This window comes from Pteronotus mesoamericanus, unplaced genomic scaffold (genome assembly GCF_021234165.1).
Source record: "Pteronotus mesoamericanus isolate MK-2021 breed Mesoamerican mustached bat unplaced genomic scaffold, CSHL_Meso_final scaffold_99, whole genome shotgun sequence".
Classification (NCBI taxonomy): domain Eukaryota; kingdom Metazoa; phylum Chordata; class Mammalia; order Chiroptera; family Mormoopidae; genus Pteronotus; species Pteronotus mesoamericanus.
The window spans coordinates 615,473-643,226 of record NW_026555330.1 but is presented as its reverse complement, the minus strand read 5'-3'; the positions used below and the strand labels follow the sequence as shown (position 1 = coordinate 643,226).

General features: G+C 38.9%; 1 protein-coding gene across 2 annotated transcripts in view; it reads right to left on the bottom strand.

The window, feature by feature from the left end:
• Window positions 1-27,754, bottom strand: part of NOTCH2 (notch receptor 2) — a 160,401-nt gene that overhangs the window by 20,526 nt on the left and 112,121 nt on the right. The window contains exons 13-21 of one of the 2 annotated variants that reach the window (XM_054564807.1): window positions 15,667-15,859; window positions 14,173-14,318; window positions 12,310-12,423; window positions 9,794-9,913; window positions 9,248-9,400; window positions 6,306-6,534; window positions 5,080-5,281; window positions 3,513-3,666; window positions 1,526-1,710 (exon numbers count right to left, since the gene is read on the bottom strand). In XM_054564807.1, the coding sequence (XP_054420782.1) occupies window positions 1,526-1,710; window positions 3,513-3,666; window positions 5,080-5,281; window positions 6,306-6,534; window positions 9,248-9,400; window positions 9,794-9,913; window positions 12,310-12,423; window positions 14,173-14,318; window positions 15,667-15,859 (1,496 nt within the window). The remainder of the gene's footprint in view (window positions 1-1,525; window positions 1,711-3,512; window positions 3,667-5,079; window positions 5,282-6,305; window positions 6,535-9,247; window positions 9,401-9,793; window positions 9,914-12,309; window positions 12,424-14,172; window positions 14,319-15,666; window positions 15,860-27,754) is intronic. The other variant, XM_054564809.1, reaches the window with a different exon arrangement.

Genomic DNA, 27,754 nt, shown 5'->3' with positions numbered 1-27,754 from the left:
ACGCTCCACCCAGCTCTCGTGCGTCCCTCCGGCATCACTGCACTCCCGGTAATCACCCTGTGCAGGGCTGACCGCAGCCTACCAGCATTTACCTAGTCCAGCTGAAAGAGCTACTTTAAAGAAGGCAAGGATTGAACATCAAGGGATAGTTCAAATGCGACCCCTGTGCAAAACTTCTGTCCCTCCTGTGTGCAGGTTGCTACCTCTAAAATATGTATTCCTTTGTATATGATGAGGATGCTATGACCCAGTCAAGTAGTCTGTGTGGATGGAAGTAAAGACACTGCATGTATTCATCTCCAGGTTCAGCACACTACACATATGTGTGAGAGGCTGGCTGGGATAGAGGTGAAGGCAGGGGAGGTGGGCTAGCAAGCTACAGGAAATCTTGGTGCTTCAGGATTTCAGGGCTGCCCAAGAAAAAAGATATTGACCATGAGGTGGCTTTATCTGAGCAATGCTGTGACACAGGTGTCAACGTGGGGAAGTCCCTCATAGCATGAGATCATCCATTAGGGATAAGGAGCGGAGGGCATGCGAGCTCCAAGAGAAGGGGTAACTGAGAGGGGCCTATGTGTTTCATGATGTCACTTAGCGCCCAGCCTGGAGTGTCTGGGTCAGAGAGCTGTGAAGAGCAGCAGTGGCCTGGGATCGTTACATGCTGGGGCTCATCTCAGCTATGACTAGCAGATACCGGGTGCTATTTTGCAGAATATACAAAGCAGGCAGGCTCAAAATGGCTAAAAATCAGCTTATTAACAGCTATGTTTAAAACAAATGGATGTGTACAATTCTGAGTTTAGCACTGGTAACTTTTGAGCTAACAGGTCCCAGCCTGTTATGAAGAAATAACCTAGGGGCAAATAAACAGAAGCCATCTTTGGCTCACTTCTGGGAACTAGAGAAGCAAAGCTTTGCTCAGTGTGGCTTGGTGATCTGAACTGGTATCAAATTCATGTCTCTGGGATTTTGGTAACATCTTTCTGAAGCCACTGTCAGCCCAGACATTAAGAAGACAGTGACATGTCCCTTAAAAGACACACACTTCCTCAAATATACACATGCAACACTTGGTATAGTGCTACACAGAACAGGCTGAGCAACATTTTTTTGAAAGAATTATTAGTTGATTGATCAATGACTGTATACAAAGATGGCATGGGTCAAAGGGACACTCCTCAAAGTAGCTTCTCCCATCTCACCTGCTCCTCAGGGAAATGCCAGGGGGCTCTGGCGGGCCTGTGAAACGCACTCTGGTAGTGAATAATGGCTCTGAATCCTGGAAGCAACCCTTGGAAGTGAGATGGTTCCAGAACTCTATGAAAATACCTTACTAGAGCTATGTTAGTTTATTGCACAAGGGACTGAAAGGACCAGTAATAAGTAAATACTGTAACGGTGATTGGTTTAAAAAAAGTGCATACATTTGTAAAAATAAAACATAAGCAGCTAAAGCCATTATGCTAGTGTTCACAATAGTTGCGCCATCTTCTGGGAGGTCTCTGACGTGCGCAGCTTGTCTTACCTCACATCTGTATCCACCAACGAAGTCATGGCAGGTGGCTCCGTGCTGGCAGGGATTGGATGAGCACTCGTTGAGCTGCTCCTCACAGTAGCTCCCAGTGTAGCCCAAGGGGCACTGGCAGTGATGCGAGTTGCCAGCATCGATACAGACGCCCGAGTGCTGGCACAAGCGGTCCACGGACAGCCCTGGGGAACCCAGTGGGGGAAGAGACATCACAGAAGGGCTTATGACATGTCGGGTTGGGACCAACTAATGTGCAAACGAATCAAGACAGTTGACACATCAAATTTTATCCTTGTCTAATTCGTGACACTCAACACCAGATGGGTACTGAAAATAAACAAGCCCTGAAAGTGCAATATGCCTTCATTTCATTTAAAATACACTTCTTATTCTTATCGTTGACATACAATATTATATTAATTTTAGGTGTACATTGTAATAATTCAACATTTATATATCCTCTGAAGTGATCACCACAGTAAGTATAGTAACCATCTGTCATCACACAAAGTTATTATGATATTATTGAATATATTCCCTATGCTGTACATTAAATCCCTAAGACATTTATTTTATACCTAGAAGTTTGTACCTCTTAGTCCCCTTCATATTTTTAACCCATCCCCCCATCCCTGTTCCCTAGGGCAACCATTGTTTGTTTTCTGTATCTATGAGTCCATTTCTGTCCTGGTTTTTTGGGAGGGTTCACATGTAAGTGAGGCCATACAATATTTGCCTTTCTCTGACTTATTTCACTTAGCATAATACCCTCTAATATCTATGTTGTCACATATGGCAAGATTTTGCTCTTTTTTATGGTCCTCATACATATATATACACACCACATCTTCTTTATCTATTCATCTATGTTGGAATATACAATGGGAAAAAAACAGTCTCTTCAATAAATGATGTTGGGAAAACTGACCAGGTACATGGAAAAAAAAATGAAACTCTACCACTTCCTTATACCATATACAAAAATAAACCCAAATTGGATTAAAGACTTAAATGTAAACCTGACCATAAAACTCCTAGAAATAAACACAGGCAGTAAACTCAGTGACATCAGTCTTAACAATATATTCTTTTATGTGTCTCCTCGGGCAAGGGCAACAAAAGCAAAAATAAACTAATGGGACTACATCAAACTTAAACACCTTTGCATTGCAAAGGAAACCATTAACAGAGCAAAAAGACAACCCACTGAGTGGGAGAAGGTATGTGCAAATCATATATATGATCAGGGATTAATATCCAAAATATATAAAGAATTCATATAACTCAACATCAAAAGACAACCAAAAACAGCTTGATTTTTAAAATGGGAAGAGGACCTGAATAGACATTTCTTCAAAGACACAGAGGTGGCCAACAGACATACAAAAAGATGTTCAACATTGTTAATCATAAGGAAAATGCAAATCAAAATCACAATGAGTTACCACCTCACACCTGTTTGAATGGCTATTATCAAAAAATCAACAAATAACAAGTGTGGAGAGGACGTAGAGAAAGGGGACCATTGCGCACTGTTGGAGGATTGTAAACTGGTGCTGCTGCTATGGGCAACAGTACGGAGGTGCCTCAAAAACTAAAGAATAGAACTACCATATGATCCAGCAATTCCACTTTCGAGTATTTATCCAAAGAAAATGAAAACACTAATTTGAAAAGATATATGCACTCTCATGTTCATCACAGAATTAATTACCACAGCCAAGATAGGAAAGCAACCTAGGTGTCCACTGATTGATGAATGGATAAAGGAGAAGAGGTATACGAATACATTTCTTTTTTGGAATGTCTACACCTGTTCTTCTGCCCTTACATCTTCTGTCTCAGATCCTTTTGCTGGAGCCTCGCCCACCCAGTACTGCCTACCCCTTCCTCTTAACCCACCATAACGACACCTGCCCTAAGAGGCCACCGGCCAGTCAGGACTTCAGGGAATGACCCTTGAGCCTGAGAAGGCCTAACTTACCTCTCTGGGAGGCCGCCACCTCACAGGACACATTGGGCACGTCACAGTAAGCACCAGCCCATCCAGCGGGACATAGGCACCAGGACTCTGCTTTTTCTTGAACGCAAGTACCTTTGTTTTTACATGGAGACCGACTACAGAGGTTCACCAGCGTCTGAAACAGGGGCATACACACATGTCAACATTCACATACCAGAAATGAAGAAGATAACTTATACTACATTTTAAGAAATCAAAGAAAAGCACACTAATTATTTTTTGAAAGCCCTCACCTAAGCCTTAAACTAGATCCAGCGTTCCCAAGTAATCTAATCATTGTATATAGTCCAATTCCTCTTAACTCTGCTATTTAAAAAGTTCTTAACACAGAAATTTAAGAATTTGAGGAAGCCTAATAGGTTAAGTTATTCCCTATATCGTTATTATATCTAGATATGTGGCCACCCTGTCGGGCTGGAAAGCAAAAGAGCCAAAGCTGTCAGACAGGTAACTAAGTCCCTGTGCTAATCCTGTGTGAGAAATCCACGTGGGTCTTGAGCAAATCTGTCTGTGGTGAACATGACTAAAAGAACTTAAAGCCTGTTAATAAACCTGAAAACTAGTTCAAACAGCTTATTTTGGGGGGAGAAAATCAGGCTTACAAAAAACATGAGGCAAAAAGTGCAAGCAGACTGGCGCTCTTCTCCACAGTTCACATGGGGGGCGTGGAGGGAGGGAGGCTTGGCCTCTGGGGAGAAGAAGGCACATTCACGATAGGGACTGTTTGTGGAAGAAGGGGGCTGTGGGGGGGGGGGGAGTGCGGACCGAATGCTCCACCAGCGTTTATAATTTCACACCAGCAGAATAAGCAGAAACCCATGAGGAATGTCCTCCTGATCCACAGAATTGGCAACAAGCTGTTTAATGTGCAGAGTGTGCTGAGGTGGTAATATCTGCATGTCTAATACAGACAAAGTCTTACTGAGGTGCTACTGTAAGGCTACCTTAATAGGTAAAATGGCATAAAATGAAACACAGTGTTTGGTATGCAACCTTATAAGAGTTACTTTGTCCCTCTGGGACTCAGTTTCTCCTTCCATGAAATGAAAGGCCAAACTAGTTGGCTCTGAAGAGTCCTTCCAACCAAAGAGTCTACAAAAATGTGTATTTACATATTTGAATTTAAATGGTATGTGAATAGCTTGGTTTTGAGAATGGTACAACATTGTAAGACATGGTACTTATTATCCCCTTAGATATTACATCTGACTTTTAAAAATTTAATTTCGATTGTTCCTTTTTTCCCTTTCTGTATTTCTAATGTAAATAATATCTACGTGCTTATTTCCCACATGTATTTTTCTGTGATTCTCAGCCTGTTAACAACAATCTTACATTTGTTAATCTGTATAATCTTGCCAGTTGTCACTATATTTAGCTATTAAGAAGTTAACTTGATTTATCTCAGGGACATCCCCAAGACCTGGACTTTTCTCCTTTAGGAGGGGTTTATTTGGCCTAGAAAAGAAGTAGGTATAATACTTTGCTACTCAGAGGAAGCAGAGTGAGTGGGCTGGAATTTAATTACCTGACAGTTTTTCCCGGTGTAGCCCAAGGGGCAAGTGCAGCGGTAGGAACCCAGGCCATCAACACATATTCCTTCATTCAGGCATGGATGAGAGTTGCATTCATTGATCTCATGGAGGCAGAATGGACCAGTGAAGCCCACAGGGCACAAGCAAGAGAAGGAGTTAATCCCATCAACACAGGTGCCACCATTGAAACAGGAGCTAAGAAGCAAACAGGGAGAGCACCATCAACTATGTAATCCGGCCTTCTGACCTGCTATTTAAAAAGAAAGGTTCCTAGGATGTCACAGAGGCAAATACTCCTGAGCATCCCACATGCCTACATCCAGTAATTTTGCCTTTTTCCAAACTAGACTGGTTGCCAATCAGTATTGAGTCCCAGCTTCCTTTCCAAAACCGAGAAGCTTGGAGAAGTTATTTCAAAGGCTGAGTTAATGACAGATTCCCAGAGAAAGTGAATGTCTCCAGATTTTGCTTGGTCCTTCTACATACATCTTACTTCATTTTATCCCTAAGTCCATTTAATTCATATGAAAAGTGCTAAATAGCTCTGTCTGGTGTGGCTCAGTGGATTGGGTACTGGCCTGTGAACTAAAAGGTCACTGGTTTGATTCCCAGTCAGGGCACGTGCCTGGGTTGCCGGCCAGGTCCCTGGTTGGTGTTGTGGGAGAGGCAGTCCACTGATATCTTTCTCTCGCATCAATTTTTCTCTCCTGCTTTTTCTCCCTCCCTTTCCCTCTCTCTAAGAATAAATAAATACATAAAACTTTGAAAAAAAAAATAGAAAAGTGCTAAATAGGTAGTTCTTGACTCTAGATTTACTGATGAAAAAGAAACGTAACAAATTTGTTGATAATAATAAAAAAGAAACAGACCTTCTAGAAATTACTTAAACAGTGAAGAAAAATATGCAAATAAATAGAAAATTTTAAATTGCCGACTAATAGGAACACAAAGCAAAGAGGAAAATTTGTTTCTTGTTCACAACTACGTGTGCATCTCTTTTTGTTCACTAAGTAGAAGTAAATGATGATCCATCCCACTAAGCTTGTCAGTCCCTGACCTGTGACCTGCTAACTCCACATCTACAAGGAATCCGGACTGAGCAACAGGAGACGATTACGGACTGGGATCCAAGCGGATACCTTAGCCCTGCCCCACAATCCTACTACTGTGCTCCCTCTTTCCCATAAGACGTTGGGACCAAATGGACAGGGCTGCTCACCTCTCAGTGCACTCATCAATGTTGTTCTCACAGTGGACTCCTTCATATCCCGCCTGGCACTTGCAAGTGTAACTGTTGACATAGTCAGAGCAGGTCCCTCCATTCTTACAGGGTTCGCTCAGACATTCATTCATGTCTGTCTGGCATTTATCCCCAGTGAAGCCAGGAAGGCACAGGCAGAAGAAAGCGTTCACTCCATCTACACAGGAACCTCCGTTTTGGCAGGGATCTAAGCCATTACACACAAGAATTAGAGCTCTGAACCACATCAGCAGTTTAATCTTAGACTCATAAAGGCAAAATGAGTCACACTAAGCAGTAACAATTCTGACTGTTCTGTACTTGTACTTCTCCCTTAGCTCCTTGCCCTGACTCCTCCATTTATGAAAATGAATGCAATAATGCTTTGCTGGGTTGATAATTGGAATGAACTTTACATACACCACTAAGAGTTTGCAAAATTAATAGTCATAAATTGTGCACTGACCCCTACACATTTACAAATCAAATATGTGCCCTCAACACACAGAATCTCAGAAATGTCATTAAAGATTTTTAAAAGTTGTACATGGCAGTGGAGTGGGTGGGACAGGACAGAATACACAGTAGTCAGGCCCCTGTGCTGCCCCATCTTTCTTTATTCTCTTTTCCCTCCCTTCCTGCCATTCACCCTTCCATTCTTTCTTTGTTTTTATTTTTTTGGTCTAGGTAGAATTAGGAAACAAAGGTGTTTTCTGGTTTAAATATCACATAGCGCAGTCTTAGAACACCGGACACTCACACCAATTAATCAACAAATTTTGAGCTACCATCATGGCACCGTCCTCTGCATTTCAATGGCATTCAAATCAGAAGCAGAAAAACAAGATGTAGCCCCTGCTCTTAAGGACCTTAAAATATAATTTCAAAGGCAGGTTATAAATATAAAAAGAAAACTAAATACCCAGTGGGTAATGGAGCCCCTATTTTATAAGAGGAATATTTAATATGATATTCATCTCTTGGGCTACTTCCATTCTGAGGCTCATCTGTAATCTCTACTAGAACAATTGTAAAAATCATATTATCCCTTCTTATTCACAGTACACAGCTACTACAATTTCCATAGCATCATTTAGGAAATTCCCCATATTTACTGAATTATTTTTAACTAACTGTAAACATTACCAGTCCTACTTCAAATAAGAAAAAACTTTAAATACTGAAAAATTTGATTGAGATACTACGTAATGTGTAAAGGAATCCAAATAGTTTGGTCCCATTCTCTTCAATTTCTCCATCAACTGTATCTAGAACATACTGAATTGCAACAATGCAAGAAAATAAACTGCATACAGATTTCAGAAAAAGGATATAGTAGTTGTATTTATTTAGAAATAATATGATTATCTCTGTAAAAAAATCCTAGAAATCTAAATTAAATTAGAAGCTAAACTAATATAGAATTAATAGAATAGTGAGTTTAGCAAGAACAGAAAACAAAATTAGTTTTTAAAACCTATAAAACTTATACTCAATGCAAAAATTAACTCAAAATAGACCAATGAACTAAAGGTCAGTGCTAAAAGTATGAAATGTTCAGAATAAACTAAAAAAGATAAAACCTCAGTGACCTTAGGTTAGACAAGATTTATTAAACACAATATAAGGAAAGTGAGCTATAATAAAAAATTATAGGTATACTGAATTTTATCAAAAGGAAACATCCTCTTCAAAAAAAGTCAAACAAAAGCTACAAATTGGGAGAAAATAGTTGTAATGCAAATATATGACAGAATACTTATCTAGGATATAAAGAACTTTTTCAATTCAGTAATAAGATAATCAATTCTTCAACTGGGCAGAAGATTTGAATAGACACCACACTAAGTAAGATATACAGCTGGCCGATAAACACATGAAAGATACTCAACATCATTAATAAATAAAAAAATGCAAGTTAAAACCACTGTGAAATACTGCACGCACCCACTAGAATAGCTAAAGTTAAAATGAGTAATCATGTCAAGTGTTCCTGACAATGGAATTTAACTGGAACTCACATTCTCATATAACACTTGTAAGAAAGAAAATGGTACAACTAACTACCTTGGAAAGTATTTTGGCAAATTTGTAAAAAGTTAAACATATACCTACTACATAATTCAATGATTCATCTGTTATTTAGATATTTATATACAGGTATTTATTTCTCTTGAGAAGTAAAACCACATGCCCTCACAGACTCATTCATAGCAGCTTAACTTGTAATACCCCTAAACTTTGTAAAAAAGCCAGATGTCTTACTAGCGAGTTGTAGTACCTCTAAACAATGGAATACTACTCAGCAATTAAATAGAATGAATCATTAATACACACAACATGGATGAGTTTCAAATAATATGCTGAGTGAGTGAAGTCACATTCCCTCTCCCCAAGAAAGAGTTTGTATTATATGATTACATTTATATAAAAGTGTAAAATATGCAAACAAGTCTATAATGACAGAGGTAGATCCCTGATTGCCTAGAACAGGAAAGTGGAAAGAAGGGTTAAATTACAAGAGATGAGAATAATTTTAGGAGGGTGAATATGTTCATTAGCTGGAGTAATAGTTTCAGTTGCCATATGTCAAAACCCATTGAACTGCACATTTAAAATACTGGCAGTGTATGAAATGTTAATTACACCTCAATAATCAGCTTTAAAAGAACAGGTACCATATCACTATTCCCACTTTGTCAATGTAAATCAATAAGGAAATGATTAAAACACAGTCCATTGTCTTAACTCTAAAAGCTACTAGCTCCAAAAAGACTTTAAAAATACTAATATTAAAGATATATGATAAACTACTGCAGTGGCTGGTCTTAGCAAAGAGAGACAGTTGCCTCCACTGAAGCTGTCTGCGCCCCTGTGTGCTCCTCTGTCCCCGGGGTGGAGGAGCTGGCTGGCATACTCACTTGTGAGGCAGTCATCAATGTCCTCTTCACAGTCCATACCACTGAAGCCTGGAGGACACTCACACATGTAGCTGCCCTGGGTGTTATGGCAGAGACCATGGTTCATGCAGGGCTTGGAGACACACTCATCAATGTCAATTGTACACCGCTGACCTAGAAACACAGGCGCAATGAAATGGTTCAGTCTTGGGAAGCTCATTCCCACAGAAATTTATGAGGGGGCTGAGCTGCAGCAGGGGTATAGATGGGGCTAATCTAAGGGTATTCCCTGGTTAGGGAGGTCCCTTAAGGCTTCTGTGCTCCTTGCAAGCTGCTGCCCAGGTGCTAAAATTCCATGCAGGACATTATGGTTTCAGACTCAGGCCAAAGTCTTCCAGCCACTAGGGTACCCCACAGACAGGCAAAATGGAAAGGCTTTTGGAGTCACTGCGTTTAGCAGCTCCTCTATAAGGCCTGTGTTAGTGACAGATACCAGTACTTTCCATGTATTCTGATGACCTGATTACTTTAAAAAAACTTTTGGTTTCTCCACTCCCATGCTGTTACCTTGCCAGCCAGGAGCACACAGGCAGGTGTAACTCTCAAAATTCGGTGCCTCTTTGCAAACAGCAGCATTCTCGCAAGGATTTGGGGAACACGGAGCCAATACAGTCTGACAGTTCTTGCCTGCAAAGTAAATGACAGGGTTTGTAACAGAAAACTAACCAAAGAAACTGAAATTTCCCCAAGTTCTGTACCAAAGGATGCTCTCCAAATGCAAGTCTAAAGTAGTGGTTAAGAGCTTTGGAATCTGAGAGACTTTTGGCCCTTTGAATCTTTGCTCTGACTTGATTACTAACTGCGTAGCCTCAAGCAAGTTATTTATCTTCTCTGAGCCTTCCAGGTAAGTAAAATGGAAATTAGGATGGTACCTAACTCATAGAAGCTTTTTGAGGATTAAATGAAAAAATGCTTACAAAGTTCTTATTAGCATAGAGCCTGGCACAGAGTGAGTACTCAACAACTGGTGGGCTGCTGTCATCTTCACGTTATCATAATGAGTGGTTACAAGCATTTGGACACCTACATCAATCAGGAGAAATAGTTTCTGCATCTCCAGAGATAAGATTCAGCTACTCAGAGGCTTAGCCATACAGACCTCCCTTCATGTGAGCAGGGAAGAAGCAACAATACAGCTTTCTATTCCTCATAACCTATGCTGGCCTGTGGTTGACCAGAAGGCCATCAGAGGTGGGAAATAGTAAAGTAATTCTAATGCCTAGTAATATGTCTCCTTACACCGACATCAACAACATAACGTCATTTTTTTGCCCATCAATATTTTCTGCCTTAGTGTGCTGAATATAAGCTTCCAGGAGAGAAAAAAAAAAAAGGATGCTCTTATTAAAGGGAGACAAGGTTGTTTTTAAAGTCAAGTTACAACTAAATTTAAAATTTTATCCTAAAATTTTATATTCAGAAAGAAAAAAAATTGCCACAAATTTTCACCAATATCCCCAACTAGCTTTTAATGTGCTTGGTCACAACAGTGGCTCACAAAGGGAAGCAATGTTGCTTAGTTCCCTTCATGCTGGCCAAAGTCAAGGACATGTAGAACCCTTAGCTATCAGCACTGAAATTTTACCTGCATAAGCTTTCAGTCTAATGTAATTTCTCAAAGATCACACACGGTAAGTTCTTTTATAGGTATCCTAATCTGACAAAAAACCAACAGTCAGCATATAGTCAAACATTCTTATCATAAAAATAGAAAGAAGACAAAAAATAATTTCAAGATGAACTGCACACACTCACACTCAGATAAGTCTATGATGTGGCTAAGTATAGTGACATCTGCTTACATCTCCCCACAGCCATCAAATCTCAGTTTTTATGATTCTAACTGAGATGGCCTTCTCACTACCAACAGGTGTTGTCAGCTCTGTCACTACAAAACGACATGATATGGACTGTCTTTGGGGATACCTAGGGATCTCCGATAACTTTGATTTGATCAACCAAGCTAGCTAAATGCCATTTCCCTACAAGAACATTTCTTCTAAAGTAAGGCAAACAATGCAGAATCAAGTCTTTCAGGTCACAGAGTCATGCCTGTGGCCACTCCACCACTCTTCACTGCTTAGAGTTACTAGTAATAGCTACTATGCACAGCCCAAGACTCTGAGGGGGTGAGGATTAGGCCATGCTCCTAACTGCATGCTGCACGCTGGACACCATGCAGAGCCACCATCCATGTTTCTCTCTGTTCCCAGAAATGAAGAAAATGGACGATGAGGTGGTAAACAAGCCACACAAATACAACCAATCACAAGATGGCAGTAATGCAACAGGAAAACACAAAGCAGAAATGTCCAAGCACACTCCTAAAATACCACCTGAACCAAAGAACGCCTGATATGAAACGAAGTCACACCCATGTCTTCTGCTTGTGGTCGCCATCCAAGGCAATACCTCTCTGAATGAGATGAAGATGTACTGAATGTGAGGAGAAGAAGGGCAGTTAAGAGGACAAGCTGAAGATTCAGAGACTTGGGGGCAAATCCTAGACCTACCACCTATCTCTGTGGCCTTCAGCAAGTAACCTCTCTTTGCCTCAGCTTCTTCATGTCTAAAATAGTGAAGGGAGTTTATATTTGCAGATTTATTGTGAACACTAAAGTAAATAACTCAAAGTACATAAAGTATCTGGCACATAGTGTATTAGCAGTAAGTGGTGGTTGTGTTATTCCAACCAAGACTAAGAGAATAGGCCATGGAACACTGGGTCCATTCACATAATGGACTAAACCATCAGCTATGTGTCAGTTTCGACCATATATGATGAACAAAAATTCCAAACCCTAAAGTGCAAGGAAGGCAAATGAATCTCCTCAGAACTCACATCTAGGGAGGCCACAGTGTTTCTGCAGTGCTCAAGATCCAGTCAGGGAGGGCAGAACAGGTAACCAGGGGTGAGTCCTCAGAGGGGCATCATTGCCCACAGATCCCGTCTGAGACTCAGAGGCGTGGAATGACAAGGCGAGACCCAGCATCCCCGTTGTCCCTGCACCTGCAGGGCTCACCTGTGTATGGCAGCACACAGCGGCAAGTGTAGCCACTTATGTCATCAAAGCAGGTTCCTTGGTTCAGGCACGGATTTGAAGCACATTCATTGATATTCACCTGACAGTTGTAGCCTGTAGACAGAATAGAGGAAAAACCAAAAACAGTGAAACTTTCTGTTAGCCTCCTCATTATCTGAATTACTAAGCAATCCTCTAGGCAGTAAACACTAAACAGCTCAGAAATTGCATTAATTTCTTCAGTCCACTGCAGCACCTGTTCATTCATATCAGTGACAAGTCCTCGACATACAGTAAGTCAGTAAAAGACAGTGCTTTATTAATTTACAAGATAAGTAGGGGAAGGATGTGTTCTAATAGCCTGGAAGTCTAATGCACCTCCAAATACAGCACAAGTAATTTCTTGATAATTGACCAAGAAGTTCACTAAGGGCAAAAATCTGCTGCTGCATCTAAATACAGCATCCAGCAGAAGTAATGCCTGCTTGAGTATGGTTGGTAGTGTAATAATATGGGTATAATAATTTATAGTTTTAATTTGAACATTTCATCTAAAATGTCATATGGTATGCTTGAGTGTGATATTGTTAAGTTACAGAATTACATGCTTATGATTTTGTAATAAAAGATCTTGTCATATGAAAAGGGGCGTTATTTGTGCCAGAGCATGTATAACTTCTCTGTATACAAGTGTCTGGTCAGGGCTTAAAAAGAGGGTATGTGTTATCAAAACATAACATTCTCAAATGCATGTCCAGACTCTACCATCAATGTGGTAGTATTTCCTGAAGTCAGAAAGCTGTCTCCCCATGATCCAAGACATGAAATCTATTCCCACTATGGGGGGAAAAAAAAAGAGTAAAGAGCCTTAGTGAGGACAGGACAGTACCCAACTATTACACACCTTGGGATCTTCAACAAGGCCTGGCACCAAGCCTAAAAATAGAGTAACTAGAGTACCATAAAAAATGATGATCTGGGATTACAGAGGGCTGGCTAGTCAGCAGTCGTACAAATACGGATTGTGCATTTTGAATTTTATTTAGTTCATTGACCAGCAAGTCTCAATGAGATAAAGAAATAAATGTGCTTTTAAATATATATGTTTCTATGCAAATGTAATGCAATATATCAGTAAATTAATAACTGACATATGGTTTCAGAGAATTTTTCAAGCAATCAAATAAAGTGACTCTGAGACATACTGATGATTCACAGTAGCCTGGTACAATTTCTGAGTGGGGAATTCAAAGACTAAGTAAATACGGCAGTTCAAATATAAATGATTTACACCCACAGATTTCCCTCTCATGAGTTTCCAAGAAAAAATTGATGGCATAAATGCAACAGTGACAACTCAAAAAATAATTTTACACAATATCCCCTATTGTGCATTTTTCCAGAAGGCTATGTAGGGAACTCTGTATCTAAGAATATCTCACCATGCGAGAGAACTTGTGGGAAGGTTTTGAACACATGAATCCTTCCATGATATTACTGCAATCAAAATAACAGTAAGATAATATTTTCATTCTACTACCAATATCTCCTTTGAATCATAGAATCAAACCTGCACCAAGAAGCTTACAATTAGAGACCTGTCCAAAGTTGTGTAAGTGGAGGCCTAGCTGCTCATCTTTAATAGCACTGTTTCAATAGCTCACCTCTCTGCTAGGCTGAAAGTATAATCTATAATCTATTTATGTTTTTATTCCCCATGTGCCTTATAAATATTTGATGCTCAAATTATGTTTGTTGTATTAATGAACAAAAAAAGGAGGGGAGGAGGGAGATGTGAGCCAAGAGGTATGCAACAACAACAGGGCAGAGCAGGGAGATGGAAATATGCACTTTTGCCTTCACCTTTAAAGCCCTTCTTGCAAGTACACCTGTACCCATTCACCAGATTGTCACAAGTTCCTCCATTCTGGCACGGATTAGACAGACATTCATTTTTGTCCACTTCACAGTTGATGCCAACCCAGCCTGCATCACAGAGGCACTTGTATCTAAAAGAAGATAGAATTATTTACCGTGGGGTAGGAAGGTACCATTGAATCAGAATTAAGTACAGGATTTGGCAAAGACATGAGACACAGGGGAGATAAAAATAAGCGAATCTCATCGAGGGACCTATACATGGATCACCATGGACATGGTGTGAATCATGTGGGCCCACCTGGAGTACAAGGACCTTCCTGATACTTTGCTGGTTCACAAAGATGCTGCAGGAATTAATTAATTAATTATACAGAGCTTCCATATACAAACAGTGGTTGGCACAACATATCGAACCCATCTGAAAGATAAGCTAACATGGATAAATCTGTAGTTTTTTCCTTATATATAAAACTAAAGTAAAGCAAACCTTAAGATCATTTGTTTCTGAGGCAAAACAGACACCCAGGAAGTAGATTAGTATCAGAGACTCTATGCCACTCTGAAGATCTGGACTGTCTGACTTCTGAGATACGTTTTGATCTGAAACCCTGCCCCAGAAAGCACCTAGGGTACTGAGTAGAAAAAGGACCAAAAGTGGGGGCATATGAAATAGATGGGCATTGCTCACAATTTGAGCATAATTAACACTTACTATGTGGTATCAGGAGAGGATGGCCTCCTTGTCTGGAGATTCTTAGGAAAAATGTGGATGGGTTGGGATGCTTTGAAGGCTGCCCTACTCTGAAGCAGGAATACCAAGGAAATTCATCTTGGAAATTACTTGATTTTCCCATTCTCCTCTAAACACACTCTTAATTCTTTCCCCTTTTGTAACAATGGCCCTATCCTCTGGCAAGCACAGCAAGAGTGCAGGGCTCTCATGAAACTTAATGTCACACTCATTGATTCTAGAAATTATCTACCAACACATCACGCAACTCTACGGGGCTTGCAAACTGTGAACATTTTATCAGGGCCATGTCTAAAGTTAGCTGAGACCAACTCTACTTCAGAGGCACATACTGGTAATGCATTAGAACAGAGTTGAGCTTTTTAAACAGAAAAATATCAGAGAGAGCATCCTGCAAACTCAATCTTGCGATGTGGTCAAAGCATAACTACTAAAGGGTCATAAAACAATCCTGGACTCCTCCCACATGCTGACTATGCACATGAGGAAGACATTTCTCCTTATTTCCCACCAGCTCAGTAATGGAAGGTGGGGAAGGCTTCACAGGTGAGGAAGGTGGGGAAGGGTATCATAGAAGACTATGATACAGACTCCCAAACTCTTCAGCCAAATCTCAGCTCAAGTTCTTGACTGACTTCTGCAGGGTATGGCCAGAACTTAAAACTTAACCCCAACTGGCTTGACACACATCAATAAGAAACTATTACTATGTGGCAGCTACTCACCCTCTGAGCCCCCCGGTACAGTTCCCATGGATGCAGGGATTGCTCAGGCACTCGTTCACCTGTGAGTAGCAACTGGGGTGGTGGGGTCCCTCAGGACATATACAGCGGAAACCATTCACATCATTGATGCACGTTGCACCCTTGCGACAGGGATTGGAGGCACACTCATCAATGTCAATGTTACATCTCTGCCCTGCAGAGAAGGGAGACAGTTTTTGTCAAATCCAAAATGATTAGGGAATGGAGACACAACTGAGATATACTATGTTGACACCTTCATCTTTGTACAGGCACCAAACAGCACTTAAGGAATAAGACACCCAAAAGCACTTAGTGCCATGAAAGGAAGCAGCAAATAGCACTGTCTTTTTAAAATGAAGAGTTAACAAAATGCTAATATGGTGTTGTAGTGTTTGACATACTGGGCTGGCCAAAAAGTTTGTTTGGTTTTCTCCATAAGATGGCTCTAGTAGCGGTGAGTTTTCTTTACCTTCATTTGAAACAATTTTTTTATATTGTGACAGCTGTGATATTAGCATGCATTAAAAGAAACACCAAAATTTGGTGATTTTTGTGTAGCCTTTTTAATATTGAGGATGGAAGAAAATACACAACATTCAGGCATATTGTGCTTTATTATTTCAAGAAAGGTAAAAACGTAACTGAAACACAAAGACAGACTTGTGCAGTGTATGGAGAAGGTGCTGTGACTGAGCGAATGTGCCAAAAGTGATTTGCAAAGTTTTCTGCTAGAGATTTCTTGCTGGACTATGCTCCATGATCAGGTAGACCAGCTGAAGTTGATAGCGATCAAATCGAGACATCAATTGAGAACAATCAATGTTATACCACGTGGGAGTTGGCCAACATACTCAAAATAACCAAATCAATAAAGTTGTTGATGAAAATGAAAAATGTGTCTTTTATTTTATGGAAAAAGCTAAATGGACTTTTTGGCAAACCCAATACATTTCTTCTTCACTCCATCTTAGAAAGGGGGAAACTTCATCAAGATTTATTAAGAGAACATTAAAGCTACCAAAGTACTTGACGTTGCTCTGAGTACACTCAAAGAAGCTTATTTTAGCACTGTTCTCAGCTGGTTTACTGCAAACTCATCTTTCTTAGTCAACCACTTATATTTATTTATACATACAGTAAATCTCAATAGGAATGCTTAGTGAACGGAATATTAACAATTAATTTGGTTAAAAAGAAAAGGCATTTTTCTTTCATTTGTAGAGCTGTATTAATCCATTATTTGCCTCCGGAAGAAGAATACTCTAAATATAATTGTATTGTCCTCTCATAACAGAGAAAACAATTTAGGATCTTTCAGTTTAGACTAGTGGTTCTCAAACTTGAATGTACAAACAAGAGTTGCTTAAAGTACTTGTTTTAAAAGGAGATTCTTAGGCCCTATCACCATGGATTGTGATAGGTAGGGTCCAACAAATCACACTTTAAATAACGCAGGTGGTTCAAATATACATTTTGAGAAACTCTTATGCAGACAATCATTAGTTTATCATCATGTAATAATGTAATTGCTTAGAACATATGAAATTGAAGTATGTTCTTTCTCTAAAACATACCTAAGATTGCCCTTTGAAAAAAATGTCTGCTATAACTTTAATATTTATTGCTTTAAACTGAATAGAGTATGCCAGTTACATGAGTTTTCCTTTGTTAAATTTTTTTTAATCCTCGTCTGAGTATATGTTTATTGATTTTGGAGAGAAAGAAGAAGGGAGGGAAGGGGGGTGGGAGGGAGAGGAAGGTGGGAGCAAGAAAGAGACAAGAGAGAAACATTGATTGTTGCCTCCTGTATGTACTGTGACCAGGGACTGGACCCACAACCTAAGCGTGCACCCCAACTGGAAATTGAATCTGCAATCTTTTAGTGTACAGGACAATGGTCCAACTGAGCCACCCGGCCAGGGCTGCTCTGTTAAATGTTTAACTATTGAGATTTAACTGTGTATTCCAAAATTATATAAAATTTAAAATAACCCATAATTCTGCAAATGAGTAGTAACAAGGAACTGTTATAAAGGAATTTACAAATTTCAAAGAATACAATGTTCTGACTCAGAAAAAAACATGCATTTTTATTTAAGAAAGACTAACCCTGCATTTAGAACAGGAAATTCCAAATGAAATAGACACACACCCCTTTAAAGTATGGGTATTAACATTTTTTCACTCTCCATTGCTCTCTAAACCATGATTGGTGGTATTTGTGGTAAAGACCCATAATCTGGTAGTGGTTGCTGTTTCCCTCTTAAGTGTTTTATTAATAACTTATTTTAACATATGACTTCCTTAGCCTCAAACTCTGATTTTTTTTAGATGTTTGCCAATGGCACCAAGATGTGAGCCAGAACTGAACCGTAGAGCTATCCTCAGCCTGCAGTGCAGGGGAGAATGAGAGCAAAGAGCCTTTATTTTCTGTCCATTTTTGGAAGCATCTTCTGAGAAGCCACTCCTTCCAAGTTTTCTTCATTTGCACTTAAAACTCTTTCCAGAACCAATTTTTCAAGTCATCTTTAGCCAAGAGAGTTAAGTGCACCCTTGTGCAGTCTCCTATGTGAACTGACAGCTGCTTCCATAGCCAGCTCTTACCCTCAAGTAAGGGAGTTTCTACTTAGCATCAGAAATGTCTAACACAAGGCTATGGACCTATTGGGTTCAGCAGCTACTGAATGAGAAGTTAGCCAATGTTTCGTACCTTATGTTTAATTGGCGTTCAATGAATGAAATCATGGATTAACTCAGACTGGAGAGCCTGAGGTTGGATGTCAGAGGTCTACATTTGAGTTCTAGTCATTAATTCAGCAACATTTAATGAGCATTTCCAGACATTGTTTTAGACACTGGCTGAAAAGATAATTAGAAGGGTCCCTGCCTTCTAGGAACTCACAGTCTTAGCTGTGACTCAGCAGCTGATAACATGGACGTAAGCTCCATCTCTCTCAGTTGCCTCATTTGTTAAATGAGGATAATAAAACTTCCTAATTTCCTTTTTTGTTTTGTTAATTTTTTTCTAGGGATATAATTGACATGCAACATACTGTAAGTTTATGGTATGATACATTTATATATTACAATTTGATTACACCGTATTGTTAGCTAACACCTCTATCATGTCTCATAATGATCATTTCTTTCTGGTGGTGAGAATAATTAAGATCTATTCTCTTAGCAACTTTGATGTTTATAATACAGTTTTGTTGACTATAATCACTATGTCGTGCATTGTATCTCCAGAACATACTGATCTACTAGCTGCAGTTTGTGTCCTTAAACAACATCTCCCCAATTGCCCCAACCCCTTTGCTGGCCCCCAGGAACTATCATTCTACTCTGTTTTTACAAGTGTGACTTTTTCATATTCTGCATATAACTGATATAATACAGCATTTGTCTTTCTCTGTCTGACTTATCTCGCCTAACATAATGCCCTAAAGGTCTATTCATATTATCACAAGTGACAGGATTTCCTGCTTTCTCACAGATGAATAACATTCACACACACACACACACACACACACACACACACACACACACACACACACACACACCTCATGGCTGTTGAGACTAATGCTGCAATAAACATGGGTGTGCAGATATATCTTCGAGCTACTCATTTAATTCCTCAGGATATATACTCAGCAGTGGAGCTGTTGAATCATATGGTAGCTCTATTTTGAGTATTTTGAGGAACCACCATACTGTTTTCCATAATGAATGTACCATTTTACATTCCCACCAACAGTGCACAAGGGTTCCCTTTTCTCCACATCCTAGCCACACTTGCTGTCTCTTGTCTTTTTGATTATAGCCATCCTATCAGGTGTGAGTTGATACCTCATTGTGATTTTGACTTTCATTTCCCGGATAATTAGTAATGTTGAGCATCATTCCCATCTCTATGTCGTCTTTGGAAAAATATCTATTCAGGTCCTTTGCCCATTTTTTCCCCTGATCCTAAACATCCATTTGTTTTCTTTCATCATTTATGCATTTTTGAATGTATATACATTGTTTATACTTTCTTCCATAGTCTTAAGTCATTTTTTTATGTATGCAGTCTGGGTTCCTGATCATACTTTAAATCTTTTTAAAAGCATGAACTCATTTTCTACACAATGCAATGCTCCCCACTTCTTTTTGCAGCAGTACACCTGTGCAGGACACGCCATGATTGAGTTGGCTAAAGGCCAGAGAACCAAAAAGAAATTACATGTTCAATATTTATAAGTTTATAATCTATAAAGATTTATACACTTTATTACTGATTAGAAACTATGGTAAGAGACTTAGAAGAGGTTATAAAATTCATATCCTTTTTTATTATATTTTGGTAATTTTCTAGTTTTATAATATTATTACAATGAGGATTAGCTATACTGGTAGATGTGTTACTCATGATAAGCCTTTCAAATGCTATTTGAAAATCACTAGGGCTTGGTAGATTGTGAAGCTTTCAAAGTTTCAAGTGTTCCAGATGATATTGGATTTCTAAAAACAAACAATGATTTACAGTTTAAAGATGCTGGGAAACACCCCGTCTGGTTTCAGGAGCTGTAGCCCCACTCAGGCAAGAGGGCCCCAAGGCTGGAGCTAATCAAGGAGGCCTTGGGAAAACAGGCCACTGAGGAGACGAAACCTGTCCCCCTGGCAGGAGCACAGCTCCTGCCTCCTTCACTCTGCTTGGCCCTGTAATGGTCAGTTAGTCAAAGACAGGTAAGATCTCTCACGAGGAGGCACAACCTAAGACAGACACGGCCAGTATGGGCAGCAGACAAGGACTTGGCAGACATAGAGAAAGGGCAAAAAGGCCTGCACCCCTCAGCTCGGCTCGGACATGGCCAGAGTCCTCATTCTATCTGAAAGAAGTCTCCTTGTCTCTTGGTGGCTCTGCTCCACCTGCCTGGCTCAGGCCTGAAACAATACTAAAGGCAGGTACAGACCTAAACTGGATCGGGCGGTTCCCGGGGGGAAATCAGGCCTAGAACTAAGTTCCTTGATGCACGCTTTGTTCTTCCCTCAAAAGCTATGTTAACCAGCTCATACTGGGAAGGAGATCTGCATTATTCATAGACCCTGACCTGAGGCAGATGTCTTGTGTTCCTTCAATTGTTATCTATGATCTCTATTTGTTTTGTGTAAACATAGCTTTTTGGCATTGATTAATGAGCTTTGCATCCATACCCCTGTGCATATGGTTCTCAATAAAAGCCTTTGGACACGGGGGCTCAGGGCCTTCCCCACTAGAGGGAAGAGCCATGCCCCCTCTCCTGGCACAGAGAAGTGTTTGCGATGACTCGTGTTTATTCCCCCAACCCGTGACAACCCCGGGATGGGCTCTGCGGGATCAGAGCTCACACTCCCACCTCAGCTGGCTCCATAGAGTAACCCTCAGATCCAAGAGCGCCCCATGCGACTCTCCCTGTGACATATAATATCATAGTCTGTGGTTAAATCATATAACCCTGAGAATTTGTGTGAACACTTCCAGTATCCTCTACCTGGAAAATATTGGGAATTTTCCAATAATATTTTCTAAAATTATGTCTAGTTACTCCAGCCTATTCTGTTTTTATAATTGAGGCATAATTGAATAAAACATTATATGAGTTTCAGGTGTACACATAATTTGATATTGGCATATATTGCAAAATGGTTAACACAATGTCTAGTTAACATCCATCACCATACATAGTTACAAAATTATTTTTCTTGTCCTTTGCTCATTTTTAAGTAGATTATTTGCTTCTCTGCTATTGAGTTGTATGAGTTCTTTATATATTTTGGATAGTAACCCCTAATCAGATATGTTGTTTTGTAAATATATATATAACATATATTTCATATACAGTAAATATTTTCTTCCATTCTGTAGGTCGTCTTTAACTTATTGCTTCCTTTGCTGTACAGAAGCTCTTTAGATTAATGTAGTCCCACGTGTTTGTTTTTGTTATTGTTGCATGTGCTTTTAGGTTCTTACCCAACCTATCTACATTTATGGAGATACTGAAAAGTCAGCAAAATAATGAATATGAAGATAAAGCTGAAAAAGTAGTTTGTAAAACTGAAAAGTATTTTATAGAAGTACCACATGATTTTTTTGTTTTTCCCATTCAATCATTAAGTAGAAAGAGGTCTGAGGAAAACAAACATAGTCTTAAAAAAAACTGCTTTGATAAGATGCATTCAGAAGAAAAAGGACTACTGTACATATGAAACTTTCTTTTTGCATGAACCTAATGGTAACCACACAAAAAAAATTCCAAAAATGAAACACATAACTAAAAAAAGAAGAAACAGAGGGGAAAATATCATAGAATATCACCAAACTGAAACATACAGAAAGAGAAAAGAAGCAGTGGAGACATAGAGCTACCAGAAAACGAAAGATAAAATGTCTATAGGAGATCCTCATACATCAATAATCACCCTAAATGTAAATGGACTAAACTCATCAATAAAAAAAGGCAGAGTAGCAGATTAGATTAAAAAACAAACAAACAAACAAAAACCCCAAAACCAACTATATGCCACCATCAACAGACACCTCTGAGCTGCAAGGAAAAATATAGACTCAAGGTGAGAGGGTGGAGAATGATTTTCCAAGCAAATGGCATTTAGAGTAAAGCAGGTATAGCTATACTTAGATCTGACAAAATAGATTTCAAGATAACAACAGTAACAAGAGACAAATATGGACATTTTATAATAATAAAGGGAACAACACATCAAGAAAACATAACACATCAAAACATATGCACCCAATCAGAAGCACCAAAATATATAAAGATACTACTATTAGACGTAAAGGGAGAAACTGACACACACACACAATTACTGTAGGGAACCTAAATGCCCCATTGACAGCTATGGATAGAGTCTCCAAACAGAAAATCAGTAAGGATCGGCCTTAAATGACACATTAGATCAAATGGACATAATCGACATTTACAGAGCCTTTCATCCCAGAACAGCAAGTTATACAGTCCTCTCTAGTGCATGCAGAACATTCTCAAAGATAGACCATATGCTGGGATACAAAACTAGCCTCAACAAATTTAACAAGACTGAAATTATGCTGAGCATATTCTTCGACTATAATGCTTTGAAATATAAATCAACTGTAAAAAGAAAACATAAAAACCCACAAATATGTGAAGATTAAACAACATGTTACTAACAAATGACTAGGTCAGAGGAGAAATAAAAGGGCAGATAAAAGATATATAGAGATAAATGAGAGTGATAATATGGCATATCAAAACTTTTGAGATGCAGCAAAAGTGATAATAAGAGAGAAGTTTATATCATTACAGGCCTATCTCAAAAAAAAAAAACAAGAAAATTCCCAAATAAATAATCTAACTTTATATCTTAAAGAGCTAAAAAAGAACAAATGCGGCCTAATGATAGCAGAAGAAGGAAATAATAAAAATTAGAGCAAAATGAAAATAAATGGAAAAACACCATACAAAAAAATTAATGCAACAAAGAGCTGGGTCTTTGAAAAGTTTAATAAAATTGACAAACCTCTGGCTAAACTCACTAAGGAAAAAAGAGAAAAGACTCAAATAAACAAAATCAGAAATAAAAGAGAAATTACAAAGACTCTACAGAAATACAAAGGACTATACCAGAATACTCTGAAAGATTACATGCCTTCAAATTCAATAACCTAGAAGAAATGGACGCATTCTTAGAAATATATAACCTTCCTCTACTGAATCATGAAGAACTGGAAAATCTAAATAGACCAATCAACAGTGAGGAAATTGAAACAACCCTCAAAAACTTCCCAAAAAGTAAAAGGGCATGACCAGATGGCTTCACTAGTGAATTCTACCAAACATCAAAGAAGATTTAATACTTATTCTTCTAGAACTCTTCTCAAAAAGTTGAAGAACTAACAATACTTCCTAACACATTTTATGAGACCAGCATCATCTTGATACCAAAATCTGGCAAGGATAACACACACACACACACACACACACACACACACACACACACACACACACATTAAAAACTACAGACTAATATCTACGATGAATATAGATGCAGGAATCCTAAACAATATACTAGCAAACTGATTATAACACATTAAAATATACTTCATGATCAAGTAGGGTTCATTCCAGGGGAACATGGACAGTTCAACATACACAAATCAATCAATGTGATACACCAAGTTAATAAAATAAAGAATAAAAATCATATGATTATATGACTAGATATAGAAAAAGCATCTGCTAAGATAAAACATCCAATTATAATTGAAACAATAAAAAGGAGAAAAAAGGAAAGTATCTCAATATAATAAAGAACATATATGACAAATCCTCAGCTAATGCCATAATGAAAAACTGCAAGCTTGTCCTCTAAGACCAGAGACAAGACAAGAATGTCCACTCTCACCACTGTTATTCAACATGGTACGTAGGAAGTCCTAGCCAGAGCAATAGGCAAGAGACAGAAATAAAAGGCACCCAAATTGGGAATGAAGAAGTTAAACAGTCACTTTTGGCACATGACATGATTCTTATGTAGAAAACCTTACAGACACCACAAAAAAACCCCTATTAGAAACAATAAACAAATACAGTAAAGTTGCAGAATACAAAAATCCACTGTATTACTATATATCAACAAAGAAATTTCAGAAGAAGAAATGAAAAAAAAATTCCTTTTGCAAGTTCAACAATAAGAATAAAATACCTAGGAATAAACTTAACAAAGGATGTAAAGGACCTATATTTTGAAACTACAAGACATTTTAAAAAGAAATTGAAAAAAAACACAAAGAAATGGAAAGATATTCCATGTCCATGGATTGAAACAATCAACATAGTTAAAATGGCCATATCACCCAAAGCAATATACAGATTTAATGCAGTCCACATCAAAATCCCGATGACATTTTTAAAAAGAAATAGAACAAAAAATAATCAGATTTGTATGGAACCACAAAGGATTCTCCCCCAACCTCCCAAAGCCAAAGTAATCCTGAGAAAAAGAACAAAGCTGCAGGTATTATATTCCCTGACTTAAAATTATACTACAAAGTGACAATAGTTAAAACAGCATGGTACTGGCAGAAATACAGACACACAGGCCAATAGAACAGAAATGAGAACCCAGAAATAAACCCCCATGTATATGGGCAAGTGATTTTTGACAAAGGAGATAAAAACATACAGTGGGGGGAAAAAAGTCCCTTCAATTAATGGTGCTGGGAAAACTGGAAAGCCACATACAAAAGAATGAAACAGACTGCTGTTTGTCCCCATATGCAAAAATGAACTCAAAATGGATCAAAGGCCTAAATATAAGTCCTAAAACAATAAATTACACAGAATAAAACACAGGTTCTAAACTTATGAACCTTGGTTTTAGAGAGTATTTTATGAATTTGACCTCAAAGTCAAGGGAAGTAAAAGCAAAAATAACTGAATGGTACTCTATCAAACTAAAAACCTTCACAGCAAAAGAAATTTTCAGCAAAACAAAAAGGCAACCCAGCAAATAGGAGAAGATATTTGCAAACAACACTTCTGATAAGGAGTTAATATGCAAAAGAACTCATACAATTCAACAATAGCAACAACAACAACAAAAAACAATCCAATTAAAAAATAGAGGACCTGGGGAGACACTTCTCCCCAAAAAACATAAAAATGACCAGCAGATATGTGAAAAGATGCTCAACTTTACTAGCTATTAGGGAAATTCAAATAAAAACTGCAATGAGATACCACCTCATACCTGTTAGAATGGTTATCATCAACAGGACAAGTAATGACAAGTGCTGAAGAGGTTGCAGAGTAAAAGGAACCCTCATTCACTGCTGGTGGGGATGTAAATTGGTATAGCCACTATGGAAAATAGCATGGAGGTTCCTCAAAAAATTAAGACTAGACTTACCATATGACCCAGCAACTGCTCTTCTGGGTATCTACTCAAAAAATTTGAAAGCATTTATTTATATACCCTGTTTTCGTTGTAGCATATTCACAGTGGCCAAGATATAAAAACAAAAGTGTCCCTCAATAGATGATCGGATTAAGATGTGGTACACACAAGGTCTATCTGGAAAAAGCCCAACCATTGCTAGTATAACGAGAACAGTGTGTGCGACACTGATGTAACCTGGCAGCCAAGGACGAATGTGCATGTGTGAACAATGACAACTTTATTGTACTAGCCAGTGGGGGCCGTAGACACTGTTGAGTGAACGTGTGTACTGTGTGGCTGTCGCTTTCAAAATGATTGAGCCAGTAGAGCAATGAATCTGCATCAAATTTTGCATTAAGCTTGAACATTCCTCCATGGAAACTATTCGCGTGATTCAGAAGGCCACAGCTATGGGCAACTGATGATTGGCAGCTTCACCACAATTAACACGCCTGCTCATGCATCATGTCTCGTGCAGGGTTTTTTTTTTTGGCAAAATATCAAATCATCCAGGTGACTCAGCCCCGCTACAGCCCAGCCCAGCCCTGGCACCCTGCAATTTCTGGCTTTTCCCAAAACTGAAATCAGCTTTGAAAGGGAAGAGATTTCAGGCTGTTGAAGAGATTCAGGAAAATATGACAGGGCAGCTGATGGCCACTGGGAGAACTGCGTGAGGTCCCAAGGTGCCTACTTTGAAGGGGACTGAGGCATCATTGTCTTATGTACAACGTTTCTTAGATCTTGAATCTTCTTCAATAAATGTCTGTTTTTCATATTACATGGCTGGCTACCTTCCAGACAGACCTTGTATATACAATGGAATAGTACTCAGCCATAAAAGATAAAATACTGCCATTTGCAACAACATGGATAGATCTTGAGAATATCGGGCTAAGCAAAATAAGTCACTTGGAAAAAGTCAAGAACCACAATATTTCACTTATGTGTGGAATATAAAACTGAAAGCAACAAATAAATAAGACCAAAAAAAAACCTCATAGACACGGACAACAGTCTAGTGGTTACCAGAGGGAAAGGGGTGTGGGGGAGGTAAAAGGGGCTCAAATATATGGTGACAGAAGGAGATACGACTCTGGGTGATAAAACACATAATGCAATATGCAGGTTATGTATTACCAAACTGTACACTTGAAACCTATATAACTTTATTAAACAATGTTAGCCCAACAAATTTACTTTAAAAACTCCCTTAAATCTGTTTTTAAAAAGTAGTAGTAAATAAAACAAAGGAAAGAATAAAGCACCTCACATTCGCAGCTCTGAGTGTATATGTATACCACAGTTGTCTCTGATATTTTCAGCGGTTGATTTAACCTCCCCCTTCCCTCCCCCCGAAAAAAACTCCCAACAGACTAGAAAACAGTTCCAAGAACAAGGTACCACCCAGTAACCAAAACATTCCATTTCTTGGTTATGTAGTCTCATGCTACACCTTAAGTTTATTTTATAGTATTTTTAGCCTATGTCCTCCCTCCTTGACCTTCCTGGTTTGCTGAATGTTAAAAAGAGAGAAACTATGATTCACTGACTTTTCCAAAAGAAGGGGTGGGGGTGGGGGGAGGAGGTAGAGTAAAAGGAAGAACTCTAGTCTAAGGCTTGTATACCTAAAAAGAAACCACAACAGGCACTCACTTAGGCTGCCCAGTGCAGTGGGAATGAGCATGGGCTCTACAGTAGGACCCCTGGGTTGGACTCCTAGCTGTAGTGCACTGGTCATATTACTCAGCCCCTCTACGCTCTGGTGTTTCTCATCAGTACTGTAAGAATGATAATAGCAATGACAGTGAAATGAGGTTAGGCACTTAATTTAATGTCTAGCTGAAAATAAGTCCTTAATAAATGGTAACTATATTTTTATTACCCACTTAAAAAAATGCACCTAATATCCTATCCAGCAGAATTTTTGTATATTCTGTTGCCTGTCACTTAACCTTGGAGTAATAACTTTGAGGACACAGAAGTACATCTGGCTACCACCAGCAGAGCTGGGCACTAAATATGAGAGCTTTCATGATACCTGTCTTCTGAGTGATCTCCCACGAACAGGGATTACAGTGACCCATGCAAGCCACCAACATTCCTG